The sequence below is a fragment of the Bubalus kerabau genome, chromosome 23 (assembly GCF_029407905.1).
Source record: "Bubalus kerabau isolate K-KA32 ecotype Philippines breed swamp buffalo chromosome 23, PCC_UOA_SB_1v2, whole genome shotgun sequence".
NCBI classification, from domain to species: domain Eukaryota; kingdom Metazoa; phylum Chordata; class Mammalia; order Artiodactyla; family Bovidae; genus Bubalus; species Bubalus kerabau.
In genome coordinates, this window is record NC_073646.1 from 26,193,424 (window position 1) to 26,210,288 (window position 16,865).

The 16,865-nt window shown below is 50.1% G+C and overlaps 1 protein-coding gene across 1 annotated transcript in view; it reads left to right on the forward strand.

Annotated features, from left to right (window-relative positions):
- Positions 1-16,865, forward strand: part of KATNIP (katanin interacting protein) — a 236,744-nt gene that overhangs the window by 137,501 nt on the left and 82,378 nt on the right. Inside the window, exons 9-13 of the mRNA XM_055562308.1 lie at positions 2,083-2,255; positions 3,230-3,289; positions 4,748-4,854; positions 6,840-6,942; positions 12,196-12,411. Of these exons, the coding sequence (XP_055418283.1) occupies positions 2,083-2,255; positions 3,230-3,289; positions 4,748-4,854; positions 6,840-6,942; positions 12,196-12,411 (659 nt within the window). The remainder of the gene's footprint in view (positions 1-2,082; positions 2,256-3,229; positions 3,290-4,747; positions 4,855-6,839; positions 6,943-12,195; positions 12,412-16,865) is intronic.

Sequence of the window (16,865 nt, forward strand, 5' to 3'; positions counted from 1 at the left end):
CCAAGCTGCCCTTGCTCTTCTCTTCCAAACCTGCTCCTCCCACAGCCCTCCCCAGCTCAACCAAGAGCAACCCCATCATCCACTTCCTCAGACCAAAGTCTTGGAGTCATCCTTGACTCCTCTCTTTCTGTACCCGCCACATCTACTCTGGCCGGAAATCCTGTTGGCTCTGTCTGTAACATACATGCAGAAACTGACCACACTCTGTGTCGCCCCTCCCCTGCACAGCTGCAGGAGCCTGACCCCTCTGCTTTCCCCTTCATGTCCCTTCATTCTAGTCTCCACTCAGCACCTAAGTCAGATCAGGTCCCCTGCTCTAGAGCCTTTGACTCCTCAGTTGTCTCAGAGTTATGACCTTACAGTGTCTTCCAAGGCCCTGTGTGACCTGTCCTCCCCACCCCTTCTCAGATCTCTCCCTTCGCACTGGTGTGTGGACCACACTTCCCCAGTGCTCAGCGAGGCCCATCTTGCCATCCTGTACTTTCCATCTCTGTTACCCTGCTCTGTTTTTATTGTTTTTCCCTATCATCTCCTGGCATGGCACACCCTAGACTATGTATTGTTTCTCCAGCTATTGCCTCCCTCCACAAAGGTGAGACTCTTGGTCTGTCTGGTCCCCGTTGTCCCCAGTACTAACAACAGAGCCTGGCAGACTGGCACTCAATATATATTTGCCTAGAGGATGAAATTCAGTAGGTTAAATCCTCTTTAAACATCCCAATGGCAACATTTTGAGCAGTTCTGTTTTTAAATAGAGATTTAAAAAAAAAAAACACAGAATCCAAATATGTGTAATTGAGATGTTATCATAAGACACCCCCCATGTTCATTGCCTAACCTAGTCAGTTGATGGCCAATTTCACCTGTGACCCCACCCATTCCCCACCTGATTATGAAGCAAATTCAAGTCATCATGTTTATCTGTAGATATTTTAGAATGCCTTTTGTTTTTTACAGCTGCATAGTATTCCACTGGGTGAACAAATCACCCAGGGATAGTACCTACGTGTCGGGGCTTCCCTGGTGGCTCAGTGGTAAAGAACCCACTTGGCAGGAGACTTGGGTTTGATCCCTGGGTCAGGAAGACCCCCTTGAGGAGGAAGTGGTAACCCACTCCAGTATTCTTGCCTGGGAAATCCCACGGACAGAAGGAGCCTGGAAGGCTATAGTCCATGGAGTCGCAAAAGAGTCAGACACAACTTAGTGACTAAACAAGAACAACAACAGAACATAACATGATGTATTTTTTTTTCAACGAGTCCTGTTGGGTACTTTTTGCATATCACTTTATAAAGTCACTGTTCCACTCATTAGAACTTCTACCATCAACTTCAGTTTTGCAATACTTTTTTTCTTCAACTGAAGAGTAATTTCTTTGTAAATCTTGTTACCCACACAAAAACAAAATAAACTAAAGCACAATGATTCTGAACCACTAGCTCTTCTCCATAATATTAGGGACTATTCTTTATAGGCACTTTGCTAGAAGTCTAATTTTTTAACTTTTTATTTCGATTTTGGATGTAAAGGCAAACCGCAAGGACAGTACAACCAACACCCCCCTCCCCCCAGGTTCACCACTTGCTAACATTTTGCTGCGGTTGCTTTATATTTGCTCTCTCTGTGTGTATTTTTAAATCATTTGAGATTAAATTGTAGACAGCATTCCCCTTTACCCTGAACACTGCAGTATGTATCTCCTAAGAACAGGGGCATTCATCTTCCATCGCTACAGTGTACTTACATGTGACATTCAGGATATTTAGCATTAATACAATACTGTTATCCAAGCCACAGCCTCTACTCGGATTTCTGCACTTGCTATAATTTTGTTCTTTAGTGCGATGTCTGCCCACCCAGGACCCACCCCCAGGATCGCTATTGCATTCAGCTGCCGTTTCTGCCCCAGGCCCTTTCATCTGGAGCATCTCTCCAGGTTATCTTTGTCTTTCTTGACCTTGACATTTTTGGAGAGTACAGGCCAGTTGTTTTATAGAATGTTCCTCAGTTTGAGTCTAATCGATTTAGAGCAACCCTCCCAGAATGCAGTCTAAAGCAGAACTCCCGGCTTTCCGCCCCCAGGACCTGGGAGCCGCCGAGAGAGACCCCTATCCGCAACCCGGAAACCGGTGTGTAAGGCTGAGGACCGAGAGGAAGATGCCTCGGCTGTGCTCAGAGCCATTCAGGTGGAGAACGAGGCCCTGCAGAGGGCAATCCTCAGCAGAAAGGCTGAGCCCCCTGCCAGCCCACCGCAGGTGCGTTCCCTGCAGCGGGAAAGGATGGAGGAGGACTCGGGCTACTCAGGGACCAGGCGGTGTCTGAGCCGTGCTTGCCAAGAGCACGTGGTGAGGAGAGAGAGCTGTGGGGGCGCCCCTGACCTCAGACCAATCAGCCTGTCCACTGCCTGATTCTTGCTGACCCATCCAAGTCCCCATTTCCTCCACCTCCTTTCCATCTTTTGGTCCTAAGTGCCTCCAGTCCTTGCTGATTTCCCTGCAAACCCTGAACACCTTAAACCAGGGTTGTAGACTGGTGCGTCAGAACAAGAACGGAGATAACAGCCACCTCTGGCTGCTCTGGAAAGACCTCCTTTCCCAGAGCATGAGCCCTTCCGGCCTCAGCAGTCCTCATGGCTCCCTAAAGCGCCGCCCCTGGCCTGCTTCACCTACTCGGGAAGCTCCCCCACGCCTGGCCCTACAGGAGTTTAAGTTGGCGTCCACAGCCTTGGCATTTGAGCAGCAAACAGAAAGATGGATGATGGGGTGGACTGGGGGGCTTCGGGCATCCCTCGGTGTCCACATCCTTTCTCAGAAGCGTGTTCCCCAACTCACCTGTTGAAACCCTTTGCCTTAACTTGCTCCTCTTGATGCTCACAGTAGTCCTGAGACAGGCAGGACTGGTTTCATGACCCTGTTTTCTAGATATGGCTGATGGCACCCAGGAATCAGAGGGGCTTTCTCGGGGCATGTCTGTCTATGGCAGTGGCTGAGATCTGAGTGCCTACAAGCCTAGAGCCCCATCCACACCACCAGTTGCTCCCTAGGCCCTGTCTCAGGCTACTCTTTGGGGCGATCATCAAGCATCATCTGTTGCCTGTTTTCTTGGCGCTCGGCCCTATGCCCCCGACATTCGCGTCTGTGATCGCAAGACGGTCTTTGTCTCTGTCGGTGAAGGGGGTGCAGTGGATGGCTTTATTCTGACCTCAGATCATGTGATTCCATCATTCTAGGACACAGACGGACCACGAGCAAAGTCATGGACCAGTCTGCTCAAGGAGGAGACCCCTGAGGTCAGTGAAGTCCTGAGAGGAACAACAGAGCGCCGTGCCCAACAGCGCCGGACAGTTTCGAGAGGGCCTCCCTGCCACGGTCCCAGCAGGCCCTCACTGTGCTTCCTGAGCATGCCGGCATTCTGCCCATCTCCCAGCTCGGGAGACCCGGGCTGGAGCACTTTGCCCATGATTATGAGCGGAAGCCAGAACTCACCCAGGCCTGCTGACTCCCAGTCCCTTGTTACGTTTCTATTTTTTTCACAAGATAATACAAAAACAGATCTTAGTATCCCAGATAAATATATATCTGCCTAGTTGGATTAGGCCAATCTCAGCAAAGGTGGCCCCAGGAAAGATGGATGTGAGTTAATAAAACAGCTGGGAATGTCTTTGCTAGAGTGTGCCCAAGGCTACTCCACGTCCTCAGAATACAGAGGTGGCCGAGACAGACCAGATTCGTCCCTGGCCTCAGGGAGCTTGCAGACAACATTGCAATTAAGCCATCCATAACCCGGTGACTTCAGAGAGAGATGACAATAAACGGTGCTAAAGGTGACGGTGGGAGACTCTGGGATGGTGGCTGCCTCCCACGGGGTGGTCTGAGGAGGCCCTTTGGAAGGCATCCAGTCTAGGCTGAGCCCTGTCTATTAAGAAGGAGTCAGCCGCAAGAGAATAGCATTCCCTGTGGAAGGAACGGGGGAAAGCTTTGAAGTGGGAATGAGCCTAGCCTAATCCAGGAGGGGAGGAAGTCCTGGAGGAGAAGAGGGCAGGGGAAGTAGGGGGTGGGCAGTGGGGAACTGGAGAGAGAGCTCATGAAATAGAGTGCTAGGCAGGGCAGCACCCCAGAGCAACACTATGGTTTTCTTTTTGCAACCCTCCTGCTTTTTCTATTATTTCCTGGTCCTCTGAAACTGTTGCCAGTCAATATTTCTGATAGGTTTGCCACACTACCTACCCTGTGGTCCAGGATTTCTGGATGACCTGACCCCTGATTCACAGAGCTTCCAATGACTACAATTACTTGCAGATAGAGACCAAAGCACATTTTTAGTTCAGATGATAAATGAAAAAGAAGGGGAAAAAGCTTGGAGGATTGAAAATCAAAGGGTCTAATGTTACTGGAATTCTCCACAGAGTCCCATTACTTTGTAGCAAACAGCACAGAGGTTCACTGGAGGTGGGCAAAGGTTTTGATGAGAGAGAAATTTTTCAATAGTTCATTGAAGCTGATCGTTCCCTGGGACTTCCCAGATCATAAGAAACGGAGACCCCGTCTTTTGCCGAAGATCGTGTGAGGGTTTTCTAGAAATCTAATCAGCCCCGGGTAGCTGCTGTCACCCTTATTCCAGCTCCCAGTTGCCTGCAATGGGGCTGATGATCTGCAGAGCATGTCCTTTTGACCATGGCTCTGCTGTGGCTTGGGCCAGGAGGGTCGCCTCAGACATCTGTCTCATGAGCTTTTGCATCCCTCCTCAGCTGCCTCCCATCACCACAGTGACCAGCACGCAGGAGCCAGCCAGGGCAGCAGGGGGAGCCAGAGCCGTCAGTGAAGCCATCGACAGAATCGGCCTTTTGGGGAGCAGGTACTTATCTAAGCGGCTTCAGAACGAAAACAAGCAGCCCATAGTCATGCAGCCATGAGAATCTTATTCACTGAGGTTTTTCTTTGCATTTCCTATATGATTCCAGACCATTTAAAGCTGGTTGCTTAGACTGTATCCCCCCTCCCCCTCCCTTCCGTCCAGAAGCATGAAATTGACTTGATTGCTTTCAGACCGTCTCTTGGCTTGTTCGGTTTGGTTCAGCCAGTGTAAAACTTCAATCTTCTCCGAGCTTTCCAGGGAAGCGGCCCACACGGCAGGCAGTGACCCAAAGCAGTGACCTTTGAACCTTCTTTTCTCTATTCAGAGTTCGTTCAAACTCTGCTTTCTAGTCCCTTCACACGTAGCTTCAGTGATCGGCACTGTCAGATTTTATTATCAAAATAAGGGCTTTCCTCTAGTCTTCGGGCAACATCGATCTTCAGAAAGATGCACCAGCCGGAGCCAGTAGGTTCAAGAATGCACTCGTACCCCGCCACACTCCCCAGGCCGCCGTGGAGAGTGGGCGCATGCTAGGCTGTTCAGTGCCGGTGCTGAGGGGCGGGAGCAGCTGGAGTCCAGCCTGCATGGTGGTCGCTAAGCTGAGGCTCTGGCCTGGGGCTGCATCAGCCCTGAAAGATAGGGGCTTTTTCTTCGCACGAAGGAGGAGTTTCCTGGCCAAGCTGCGTACTCTCCAGATCTGTGTCCACCCAGAGGCAGTTTGCCTTTGATAATTTCTACAAAAATTCTGAATGGGCTAAAGGCACCGCTAGCCATTCCTCCAGGAGTCTGCAGACCCCAGATTGGAAACCACGCTGTGAACCCCTGTGACCACAAATCAGAACTTGAAGTTTCCTCCAGGAGCGAAAGGGCTGAGCCATGAGGATGTATCACATCAGATACAGTTTTATTTACAAGTGCTTCTTTCTTTGTCCTCAAGATCCTTTGTGCTTCAGGGTCTTGGGGATTCTCAGCCTTAAACAGCACAAGTGGGGTATGTTTGCAGACGACCCTCTTCTGGGTTTGAAATGCTGTGTCCTCAGAAACTAGAGGTGCCGAGCAGGTCAGGAATTGGCAAACTTGTTCAGTAAAGGAGAGGAGGGCAGATTGGGCTAAGGGAACCAAAGTTGCCTAGACAAGAGGTCATGAAAGTGTTAGTTGCTCAGTCGTGTCCGACTCTTGGTGGCCCCATGGGCTGTAGCCCATCAGGCTCCTCTGTCCATGGAATTCTCCAGACAAGAATACTGCAGTGGGTAGCCATTTCCTTCTCCAGGGGATCTTCCCGACCCAGGAGTTGAACCCAGATCTCCTGCATTGCAGGCAGGTTCTTTACCATCTGAGCTACCAGGGAAGCCCCTTTCAGTAAAGGGCCAGATAACAAATCCTTTAGGCTTTCCACTTTTTGTTTTGTTTTCCGTTTAACACCATAAAACCATTCTTAGCTTTCAGGCCACATAGAAGCAGGCTGTGGGCTGCATTCGATCCACAGGCTGTACTGTGTGGACCCTGCTCTAGACTCTTGGGGCCGCACTGCGTCTTCATTGTGGCACACAGTGTTCCTCTCGTTCCGGAACATGGGCTTCATTGCCCTGCTAAGGGCATCTTAGTGGGATCTTAGTTTCCTGATCAGGGATCGAACCCGAGTCCCCCGTATTGAAAGGTGGATGCTTAACCACTGGATGACCAGGGACATCTCTCCATCTAGACTTGTACAGGTTAAAAGTTTGCTCGAGGAGATCAGCTGGTTCTGGCCCCAGGCAGTTTCTCTTGCTTGGCCCTTCTTTCGGGGCTAATTGTACAGTTATTTATAAAGGGAAAAAACCAGCCCACATATGCCTTTGATCTCTCTGCTGGGTGTGAGTATTTTCTTCTCAGATTGTTACTTCTCTCTGAAATGGAAAAGTAAGCGTGGTACCCTTAATGGGAATGCTGTCTATTGTGTTATCATTTATTACTACTTGTTTACTAAAACAAAAATCACATTTCAGACAACAGCAGAAGCTTCTGAAAGTCCTCCAGGCCATTGAAAGTGACCCTGCCCGTCTCGGCTGGGTGGTATCACCCACGGAGGAGCAAGTGCTGGACCCAGAGGTGAGAACCTTGACTTGCGAGGCTTTCCCAGGGCATTCTCAACTTGCCTGCAGGCTGAGGGAAGAAGGGCCCCTCAGGACGATCATTTCTATCCCGTGGGAACTGCTTTGACAGTGGTAAACTTGCATCTTTCTGCCCAGGTCTCCATCCCTGCTCCCCAGCACTCAGACATCCATGTAATGAAGCACAGAGTTTCAGCGGACAGAAGTCTGTCCACCCAGGAGGAAATGTAAGCAGCCTGTCTAATAGAAAAATATCCAACATCACTGATAATCAAGAAATAAAAATTAGGGCAACCTTAACATTCCATTGATATCTGAGTTAAATCATTTTTGATGATCACCTCTAGCACTGGCAAGGTTACAGTAAAACTGACCATCTTACTCTGCTGGCAGCAACAGAAATAAGGGTGGAAAGCTTTTGAAAAGCAGAAAGGACAGACTTAGGAAAAGCCCTAGAAATATTTATGTCTTCCAGCCTGACAAGCCTACTTCTTTACCCTAAAGAAACCACTTAACAGAAATTAATAAATATATAGGCACAAAAATGTCTATTCCAAAAGTATTGAAAGTAGGTGGAAGTGAGAGGGAAAAAACACAGAAATAACATATATGTCTCACAATAATACAGTTAATCAGGAAAGTATGATATATGGGCATCATGCAGTTGTGTAAAAGGATGGACATTTCATTATGGAGGTTATGCAGATAGAAAATGTTAAGGACATAAAGTTAACTGCAAAAGGTAATGTTCATCTTCATGAAGTCCAATATTATTGAGTCATGGAGTCCAATATTATTATAGCAAGTGGGCAAAGATATGGCTGGCCGAGTGGTTCGATGGAGCTGAGACATGAAGAGTGAAAGGGCAAGAGGGCATCAGGATGGAGGAATAACAGGTGATGCTTTTCTCTTTTTGGTCAAATGGTTTGTGTCCAACACATCCTCTCCCCACTTCCTATACCCAAGCCTTTCTTATAACTGTTTGGTACAGCAGTCACTCACCTTGTGATTGGCCGATGGAGACTTAACAGGAAGTCCTCCCAAAGGCACACGTAAAGCTCATATGACATCAGAAGGAGCCCTGCTGCAACCTAGACTGGAGTTCTGGCTTGGAGTCTTTACCATCATTTAGAGGTTGTGTGACCCTAGACAAGCCTCTTAAGCTGTCTGGTCCTGGGAGTGGATGGCTGTCCAATTGGGTAAATAATCCTCAGCCCGAGGGGCCACTGTGTGGCTGCAACAGGAAAGGTCTCTGAGGGCAAGTAGCTTGGTGCCTGGCACCAAGGCAAGGGGGAACCAGGAAATATGCCTTCTAGAAAAATCTACAGAAAGCAAAGCTAGTGGCAGCCCACTCCAGTACTCTTGCCTGGAAAATCCCATGGACGGAGGAGCCTGGTGGGCTGCAGTCCATGGGGTCGCGAAGAGTCGGACACGACTGAGCGACTTCACTTTCACTTTTCGCTTTCATGCATTGGAGAAGGAAATGGCAACCCACTCCAGTGTTCTTGCCTGAAGAACCCCAGGGATGGGGGAGCCTGGTGGGCTGCTGTCTATGGGGTCACACAGAGTTGGACATGACTGAAGCGACTTAGCAGCAGCAGCAGCATTCTCCCTGTACAGTGTAGTTGCTTTCTTAGCTATAAAGATCCTAAATGTGGTGAAACCTCAGTCACATTAAAAAGAACCTAGATGGGACTTCCCTGGTGATACATTGGATAAGAATCCACCTGCCAATGCAGGGGACATGGGTTCTATCCCCAGTCAGAGAAGATTCTGCATGCTGAGGAGCAGCAAAGCCCAAGTGCTGAAAATACTGAGCCAGTGGTCTAGAGCCTGAGAGCCACAACTACTGAATCCGAGTGCTGCAACTACTGAAGCCCTGGTGCCCAAAGCTTGCGCTCCTGAATAAGAGAAGCCACCTCAGTGAGAAGCCCGTGCAATGCAATAAAGAGTAGCTCCTGCTCATTGCAACTAGAGAAAGCCTGCACACAGCAACTAAGACCTAGGACAACCAAAAATTAATTAATTAAAAAAAAAAAGAACCTGGATGGATCAAGTCTCCTTATATTATAGGAGACAAGAAACCCAGGGCAAACTGACTTACACAACAAAGAGAAGAAAAATAAGAGATTTCTTTGTAGTGAATGTCATAGTCGGGCTCAGGTAGAGCTTGATCCAGAAGCTTACACAGAGTCTCCACCATGTCAGCTGAATCTCTGAGCCCCATCCCCACCTCGGTGCCCAGTCCCACCTCTGCTCCCTCCCTATGATCTCTCAATAGTGATTCCCACTTCTCCCTGTTATACCCTGAGACCCCACAGTCAGGAGAACTGAGCAGTTTCTCCACACACAGATTTGAGACTAGGTCACATGCCCATCACTGACCCCTCCCTCCAGGTGGCCCAGACATCAGGACACCCTGATGGACTGGACCAGTTCAGCTCCTCCTCGGGGGTAGGAAAGCATCCTTCTCCTTGTTATCTCACGGCTCAGAAAAGAGAAGGGGCAACTTTGACAAAAGAAAAGCAGGTGGTCTTGGTGAAAGAGGGGCAGTGATACCAGGGTCCAGAAGCTTCCCAGCCAGTGTTCGCCTCACACCCCTCCCTCCTAAATCGAGCAGGACTCACCATTAGGTTGCAGCATCGACAACTTGGGACACTTCCTTAGTTAACAGACCCTTCAGCTTCTTCATTTAGAAGCGCTGCTGAGGGCATTCACACATTTTAGATTGCACCGGGCGTGAGATCCAGCAACCCCTCCTGGGGGCAGCTCGCCTCCCATCTGGCCTCCCCACGACGGCCCACAGCCGAGGTGACCAGCGCCACTTCTTCACGCCTCCCACGGGGCTTACCTGGCAGCGGATGCGCCTCCCAAGCACAAGTTGATTAACCCCCCGAACCTCACGCCTTGAGCTGGGCCAGTGGAATTTTATCACCTTCCTGCCAGCCTGGGACTCAGGCCCAAGGCAACAGAGGGCTTGGCCCCAGCTCCACATGGGCCCATGGCAGAGAAGGAGGAAGCCGTGGGGTCTGCTAATAAAAACAGGCCCTACGTTCCTTCCGGGAGCGGGGAGCTGACCTCCCTCCCTCCGCATCCCCAGCCCATCGCCTGGCAATCAAGGCTCATCCAAACACACGCTGAGAGCGCTAGCACGTCTCGCTGGCTATTAATTAAAAAAAATAAGTAGGGAACAGTTGCTGTTCATTTGCTCAGCTTCCTGCTCACAGGACCGTCGCAGATTACAGTGCTAATTAAGAGAGGGCATGTGCATGTGGGGAAGGCACCATTTTCTGAGCGGCTGATCTGTGGCGACCAGCCCTGCGGTCGGGGTGACAAGGGGCCTCAGGAAGCCGTTCCGCGGCATGGCCATTGATTGATGGTGTTCACGCCCTCCCAGACAGATAGCCTGCCTGAGAAGGAGGTGGGCATTAAAATCAGTGGAGGAGAGACATGGGCAGAAATGGCCACTTACAGAGGGCACGCAGGCCGGGACTGCTGACCCGGCCTTCTCGGGGCATTCACACATGCTTAGTCACTCAGTCGTGTCCGACTCTTTGCGGCTCTTTGGACTGTAGCCCGCCAGGCTCCTCTCTCCATGGGATTTTACAGGCAAGAATACTGGAGTGGGTTGCCATGCCCTCCTCCAGGGGATCTCCTGGGTCTGCTGCGTTGCAGGCTGTTTCTTTACCCACTGAGCCACGCAGGTATCCTGCTTAATCTCCAGGATAGGGTTGTCAGATTGATGGTGTCATCTCCTGGCCCCCATCCAGGCAGAGGGATGTCAACTGACCTGTCCAGCGTCCTGTGTTATCTACTGCAGTGGTCGCCAGCCCTTTTGGCACCAGGGATCAATTTCGTGAAAGACAGTTTTTCCACGGCCCGGGGGTGAGGGGATGGTTTCGGGATGATTCAAGCATATTACAGTTATTGTGTACTTTTTTCCCCCTAACCTATAACGCTGCTGCTGATCTGACAGGTGGTAGTGGTCCTCGCCCCGGAAGTTGGGACCCCTGCTGTATTACATAGGTCGTCTGCTAGGCTGCCACAACCACGTGCCATAGTCTGGGGGCTTAAACAACGGAGACTGCTTTTCTCACCAATCCAGGAGCAAGGTGTTGGCAGGCGGGCTTTCTTCTGAGGCCCGTCCTTGGCTTGCACATGGCCACCTTCTCATTGTGTCCCCACATGGCCTTTTCTCCATGCCTGCCCATCCCTGGTGTCTCTCTTGGTGTCCAAATGTCCCCTTCTTGGAAGGCCGTCAGTCAGAATGGGTTAGGCCCACCCTAACAGCCTCACTGTGTCTTAATTACCTCTTTCTAGGCCCTATCCCCTTCTGAGCAATTAGGGTTTAGGCTTCAGCATCTGAATTCGCGGAGGGGGGGGTGGAGGTGACACAATTTAGTCCCTAGTGAAGTGAAAGTCGCTCAGTGGTGTCCAGCTGTTTTCAACCCCATGGACTATACAGTCCATGAAATTCTCCAGGCCAGATATCTGCCCAATTCAGAAGTTGTGACGTGCCTACAGGACCTGAACCCTTGGTCGTGGGTGAGAACAGTGCATATTCAGGAAGAATCTGATACCTTTAAACATTTTTTAAATTTTATTTTATTATTACTTATTTTATTTATTTTTGGCTGCACTGAGTCTTCCTTGCTGCACCCGGGCTTTCTCTAATTGCGTGAGTAGGGGCTACTCTCTAGTTGTGGTGTGTGGTGATTTCTCTTGTTGCAGAGCACCGGCTCAGTAATTGGGGCTCACAGGTTTAGTTGCTCTGTATGTGGGATCCTCCTAGACCAGTGATCAAACCCGTGTCCCCTGCACTGGCAGGTGGATTCTTAACCGCTGGATCATGAGGGACATCCCTTTAAACATCTTTTGTTATTTGTGGACTCTTACAGAAAATACTAAGTGCCAGGGTTCACTGATAAGTTTTTTTTTTGGCCGCACTGAGTGGCTTGCGGGATCTTAGTTCCTTGACCAGGGATGGAACCTGCGCCCCAGCAGGGAAAGAAGAGAGTCCTAACCACTGGACCACCAGGGAATCCCCACAGTAACTATGTTTTAAATGCCTTACAAATATGAACTCGTTAAATCTCCATGGTAACCATCTGTAATGGGTGCTTCTCTTATCCTCGTGGTACAGATGGGGAAACCGAGGCACCGAGAGCCTAAATACCTTGTCACTTCACGGTCGAGCTGGATTCCTCCTGTCCTGTTTTCATCCACTGGCATTACGTTTCTTCTTGTTAAGGACAAATCGGGACCGAAAGCGGAAGAGATCAAAGATGCCATCTACGTGACCATGGAAATCCTGTCCAACTGGGGCAACACGTCGTGGGTGGGCCTCACGGAAGTTGAGTTCTTCGACCTGAACAACACAAAGCTGTACGTGTCGCCCCATGACGTGGATATCCGGAACGCAGACGTGCCAGGGGACCTGGGCCACTTGGTCAACAGGAACTTAGCTGTAAGTGGAGGCGGTCCTGAGTGAGCCTTGGCCTCAGGCTTTAATGCATTTTTTTCTGTCCAGGATAAGTCCACGGTGAGGGTGTGGGTGTGGGGAGGGGAAGGATGTTGTGATTGTCTCAGCCATTCATTTGGGCAGAGTGGGCAGGAGCCTGGGAACAAAGTACAGGCAGAGCCTCCAAACGGTACCCCTCACTCCCTGAGCACTTTTCCAGATCCCCACTCATTGGGGGTTTCTTTGGGGGTTTGGGGGCAAAGAGGAGCCAATTCACCGGCTTTATCTACCTTTGCGGTTTACCAGTCATCACCACCAAACACGGGACCTGGGGAGGGGGAGTGTCACTGAGGCCCTTGTTTTGTAGATGAAAAAACTGAGACTTGGACACGGGCATTGACTTGGTCAAGGTCACAGAGCTGGAAGGTGCGGGAGGGGCAAACCCTGCAGCCTGGCCCAGGGCCCATGTTCCCCCTCCGGGCCCTGCTTCCCTGGGACACAGAACACACCTAGAAAACACGGAACGTTGCTTCCTTTCAAATATCTAAAAGTTAAAGAAAGAAAAGCTCTGGCACTTTCTCTTCCTGCCACTTGCAAGCTGGACACAGGAGACTGAGCTAAGCTGAGACAGACTGCCCAGCGCCGATGTCCGTACTGTGCTGTGGGCTTCAGCGTCCATCACCTTGACCTCTGGGAGGGGCCTGGAACACGGGACCAGAGGTTGCCTCTGGGTCATGGAACGGGCCGAACAAGGGACGGGGCGATAGGTAGGCTTTCCCTGGGATGCTTTTTTGTACCTTTTTAATTTCCTGCCCTGTACACATATTTTTCTATTCCAAAGAACAAATTATTAGATTTTTTCAAACATTTTCCGTATTTATTTTTGGCTGTGCTGAGTCTTCGTTGCTGCGCTCAGGCTTTCTCCAGTTGTGGCCAGCGAGGCTACATTGCGTTGCGGGGCACGGACTTCTCACTGCGGTGGCTTCCCTTGTTGCAGAGTGCAGGCTCTAGGCACTTGGGCTTCAGCAGTTGCAGTGCCCGGGCTCCAGAGCGCGGGCTCAGTAGTTGTGGTGCGTGGGGTTACTTAGCCCTGTGGGATGTGGGATCTTCCCAGACCGGGAATCAAACCTGTGTCCACTGCATCAGCAGGCAAATTCTTATCCACTGCGCCACCAGGGAAGTCCAAATTATTAATTTTTAAAAAAGAATTGAAAATGAAAACGGTTGTCACAGCTGGAGCTCTTGCCTTGTGCCAGGCACAGTGCTAGGTATGTCGTATGTAAAATCTTATTTAAACATAACGGTGCACAGACCCGAGAAGCAGAAAGGCCTGGCTCCAAGCTTAATCACGTGCCGCTTCATGACCACCAGTAACGTACCTAACATCTACTTGGTTTTCTCATCTGTGCAACGGGGATCATAGTGGCACTTACCTTGATACAATAGTAAGGATCAATGTAAATATAAAGAACTTGGCACCACGCCTCCGAAAGAGCTCTGAAACACCAGCTGTTGCTGTTTTCATTGTTACCAGTCGTGGTAGTAGTAATACAGTGAGTGCTAAGTCACTTCAGTCGTGTCTGACTCTTTGCAATACCATGGACTGTAACCTGCCAGGCTCCTCTGTCCATGGGGTTCTCCAGGCAAGAATACTGGAGTGGGTTGCCATGCCTTCCTCCAGGGGATCATCCCAACCCAGGGATCAAACCCATGTCTCTTTTGTCTCCTGCATTGGCAGGCGAGTTCTTTACCACTAATGCCACCTCTGTGAAGCAAATATTATTCCCATTTAAAGAAAAATAAGCCATAAAGGAGGGCTTTGAAATCCCCAGTTCTAGATATCCAGGTTCTGGTCTTGACTCTGTGGCCTTGGGCATCTTACCTGCGTTCTCTGAGAGTCAGTTTTTTCCTCCTGTAGAATGGGAGTGGGAGACCTGGATAATCTGTGTGATTCTTATTTTGCCAGAAAGAGCCCTGAGTCTGGCTCGATTTAGCAGATTTTTGGAAAGAAAATGTGTTGCAAGCCTTTTGCATAGATGGCGTATTCACTGAGACTCAGGCCAGAATCAGACAGGCCCCGTGGGAAACTTGGGGATTCTGGGTAACATCCAGGGATGTCTGAACACCGGAAGTTTGGTCATGTTTTTGGTGGGAGGCTGCCCTGTTTGTTGGTTTATTGGTTGCTTAAATGGTTTGTCATTTTGTCTTTCTGCTGGGGATATCTAGTCCCAGGAGAGGAAGGCTGATGGACCAACCTGACTAGGAGGCCCAGGCACCTTGGTGCCAGTTCCACTAAGATGCCCCAGTGGGGCAGGGAGGGAATCCTCCCTGAAGAAATTCATGGCTGTTACTGAAAGAAAGGCAGTGTTGATGTGAGATAGCCAGGAAACACCGCCTGTCCACAGGGCTGGACAGAGCGGTCTGAGCCCTTTTAAAGATCAGCTATGTGACCTTGAAGGAAACAGGTCCCGCCGTGGGCCGCGACCACTTGGATGCTCTGGCCTTGCATTCCCCGCTCTTCCCGCTTCAAGTCTGTGGACTCCCGCGTGTGTCGCTGGGGCTTGGACTGGCCCTCGCCAAAGCTCTTCGGTCCCCCTTGTGCACAAGGCAGTGAGTGGCATTTTGGAAGTCTGCTGTACAGAACAGAGCACACCAGGGGCGATAAAAAGCATCATTGGATTTGATGGGGACCAATTCTGATGATTACTCTCCCCTTTCCTCTGCTTAGCAGAGGCTGACGAGCTTTGCCTTGTCATGGCAGTGAGGACTTTAGCCCAGGGTTTTGGTGGGTTTTTTTGTTTTCTGTTTAATTTTGGGCCTTGAGGCTGAGACATGAGACAGCTGTCTCACCTTACACTGCTGGATCTCCGGGCCCAGCTGTGGGTGGGCTGCATTCCTCCTGCCATTCTGGTCTGGGGTCTCTCTTACAGTCATCCTGTGTGCCAGGTCCAGGGCCACCAGAGCACGCCACCTCTCAGAACCATCACGTTTCACTGGGCCTCGGACATCCCTTACTGAATTTCACATGAACTTTGCGATGTCTTTCCCCATTTGGTAAACGGGAAAACCAAGTCTCCGGGAAGACTAGTGGCTCCCCCAGGCCACACTGCTGTGGAGTGGCTGGGCTCAGCTGGAAGCTGAACAGATGGTACCTAAAAGCAGAGTCTGGGTTTGAAAGAGAAGTTACTTCAGTGGATGTGATTGGGGGACACGTCGGGGGTGTGAGTGCCCCATGTTTGGTGCAAACCCTCCTCCCTGCCCTCCCTGCCCCGTCTCTCTCATCCGCCTCCCCCCAGGCTCACGGCTTCAAGATGACTTCAAATTTATACACCCAGCCCTGTCTGCTTCTCTGAGTTCCTGACTCGAATGTCAGTTTCCACTCCATGTCTCGGACCTCAGAGATCTAAAACCTAAGTTTCAATTCCCCTGCCCAAGGCCACATCTCTTCCTTCTCCAGCAGTCTTTTGCTTAGAAAATGGCATTCTCTCTGCTCAGCTGCCAAGCTCACCACTTCCTTGATTGCCCCACGCCCCCCTCCGCTTCAAGAATATCAACCTGTCCTGTTGATTCCTCCTCCAACTCAGAGCCTGGACTTGGCCCCTTCTCTCCATTTCCATTGGTTCCTCCCAAGTCCCTCTCATTGGAACATTAAGCGGCCGCCTCTCTCATTCCTTTCTTCCATTCTTGCTCCATCCACTCCATTTTCCACCCTGTACCCAAAAAGAGCGTTTACAAATGTCACCTCCCCTGATTAAAACCTCTGCCGTGACTTTCTGGGAGGAATGGGATGCCTCCCTGTGACCCGGCAGGCTGTCTGTAAACGCGCCTCCAGCTCCTCTCTGCCTGCTGCACCCACCAGGCTCCAGAAGCCACAGGGCTCCCTTCTGCTCCTCTGATCTGCCAAGCTCGTTCTCACCTCTGTGTTCGGCCCTTGCTGCCTCCTCTGCCCAGAGCATGCTCCTTCAGGTGTTCACATGGCTCCTTCCTTTCTCCTCACTCAGATATCAGCCCAGCTATCACTTTCTCAGTAAGCCCTTCCCTGACCCTACAAACTGGAGGAGTTCTGTTCCCTCTCCACTGCAGTCTCGATCACATCAGCCTTTCTCATTTTCTTCAGAGCACTTCTAGCTCTAAAAAATGATCCTGTTTGCTTGTTTCTGATCTGACTCCTCCCATCAACCTGTAAGTTCTTGTCTGTCCTATTCACACTATATTTCCAGCACATAAAGCAATACATTTTTGAAGTTTTTTGTAAAAAAATAATTATAGTCTCACGGAAAATCATAAAAAAAAGGTGCAGAAAAGAGAATGACAAAGCCAAAAGATGTTTTATTTGAAAGAATCAATAAAATGAATAAACCTCGATTGAGCGAAGAAAGGGGGAAAATATTCAAACTACTAAAATCAGAAATGAAAAGGGGGCCATTACTACCAAACTTACAGAAATAGAAGGGAATTTT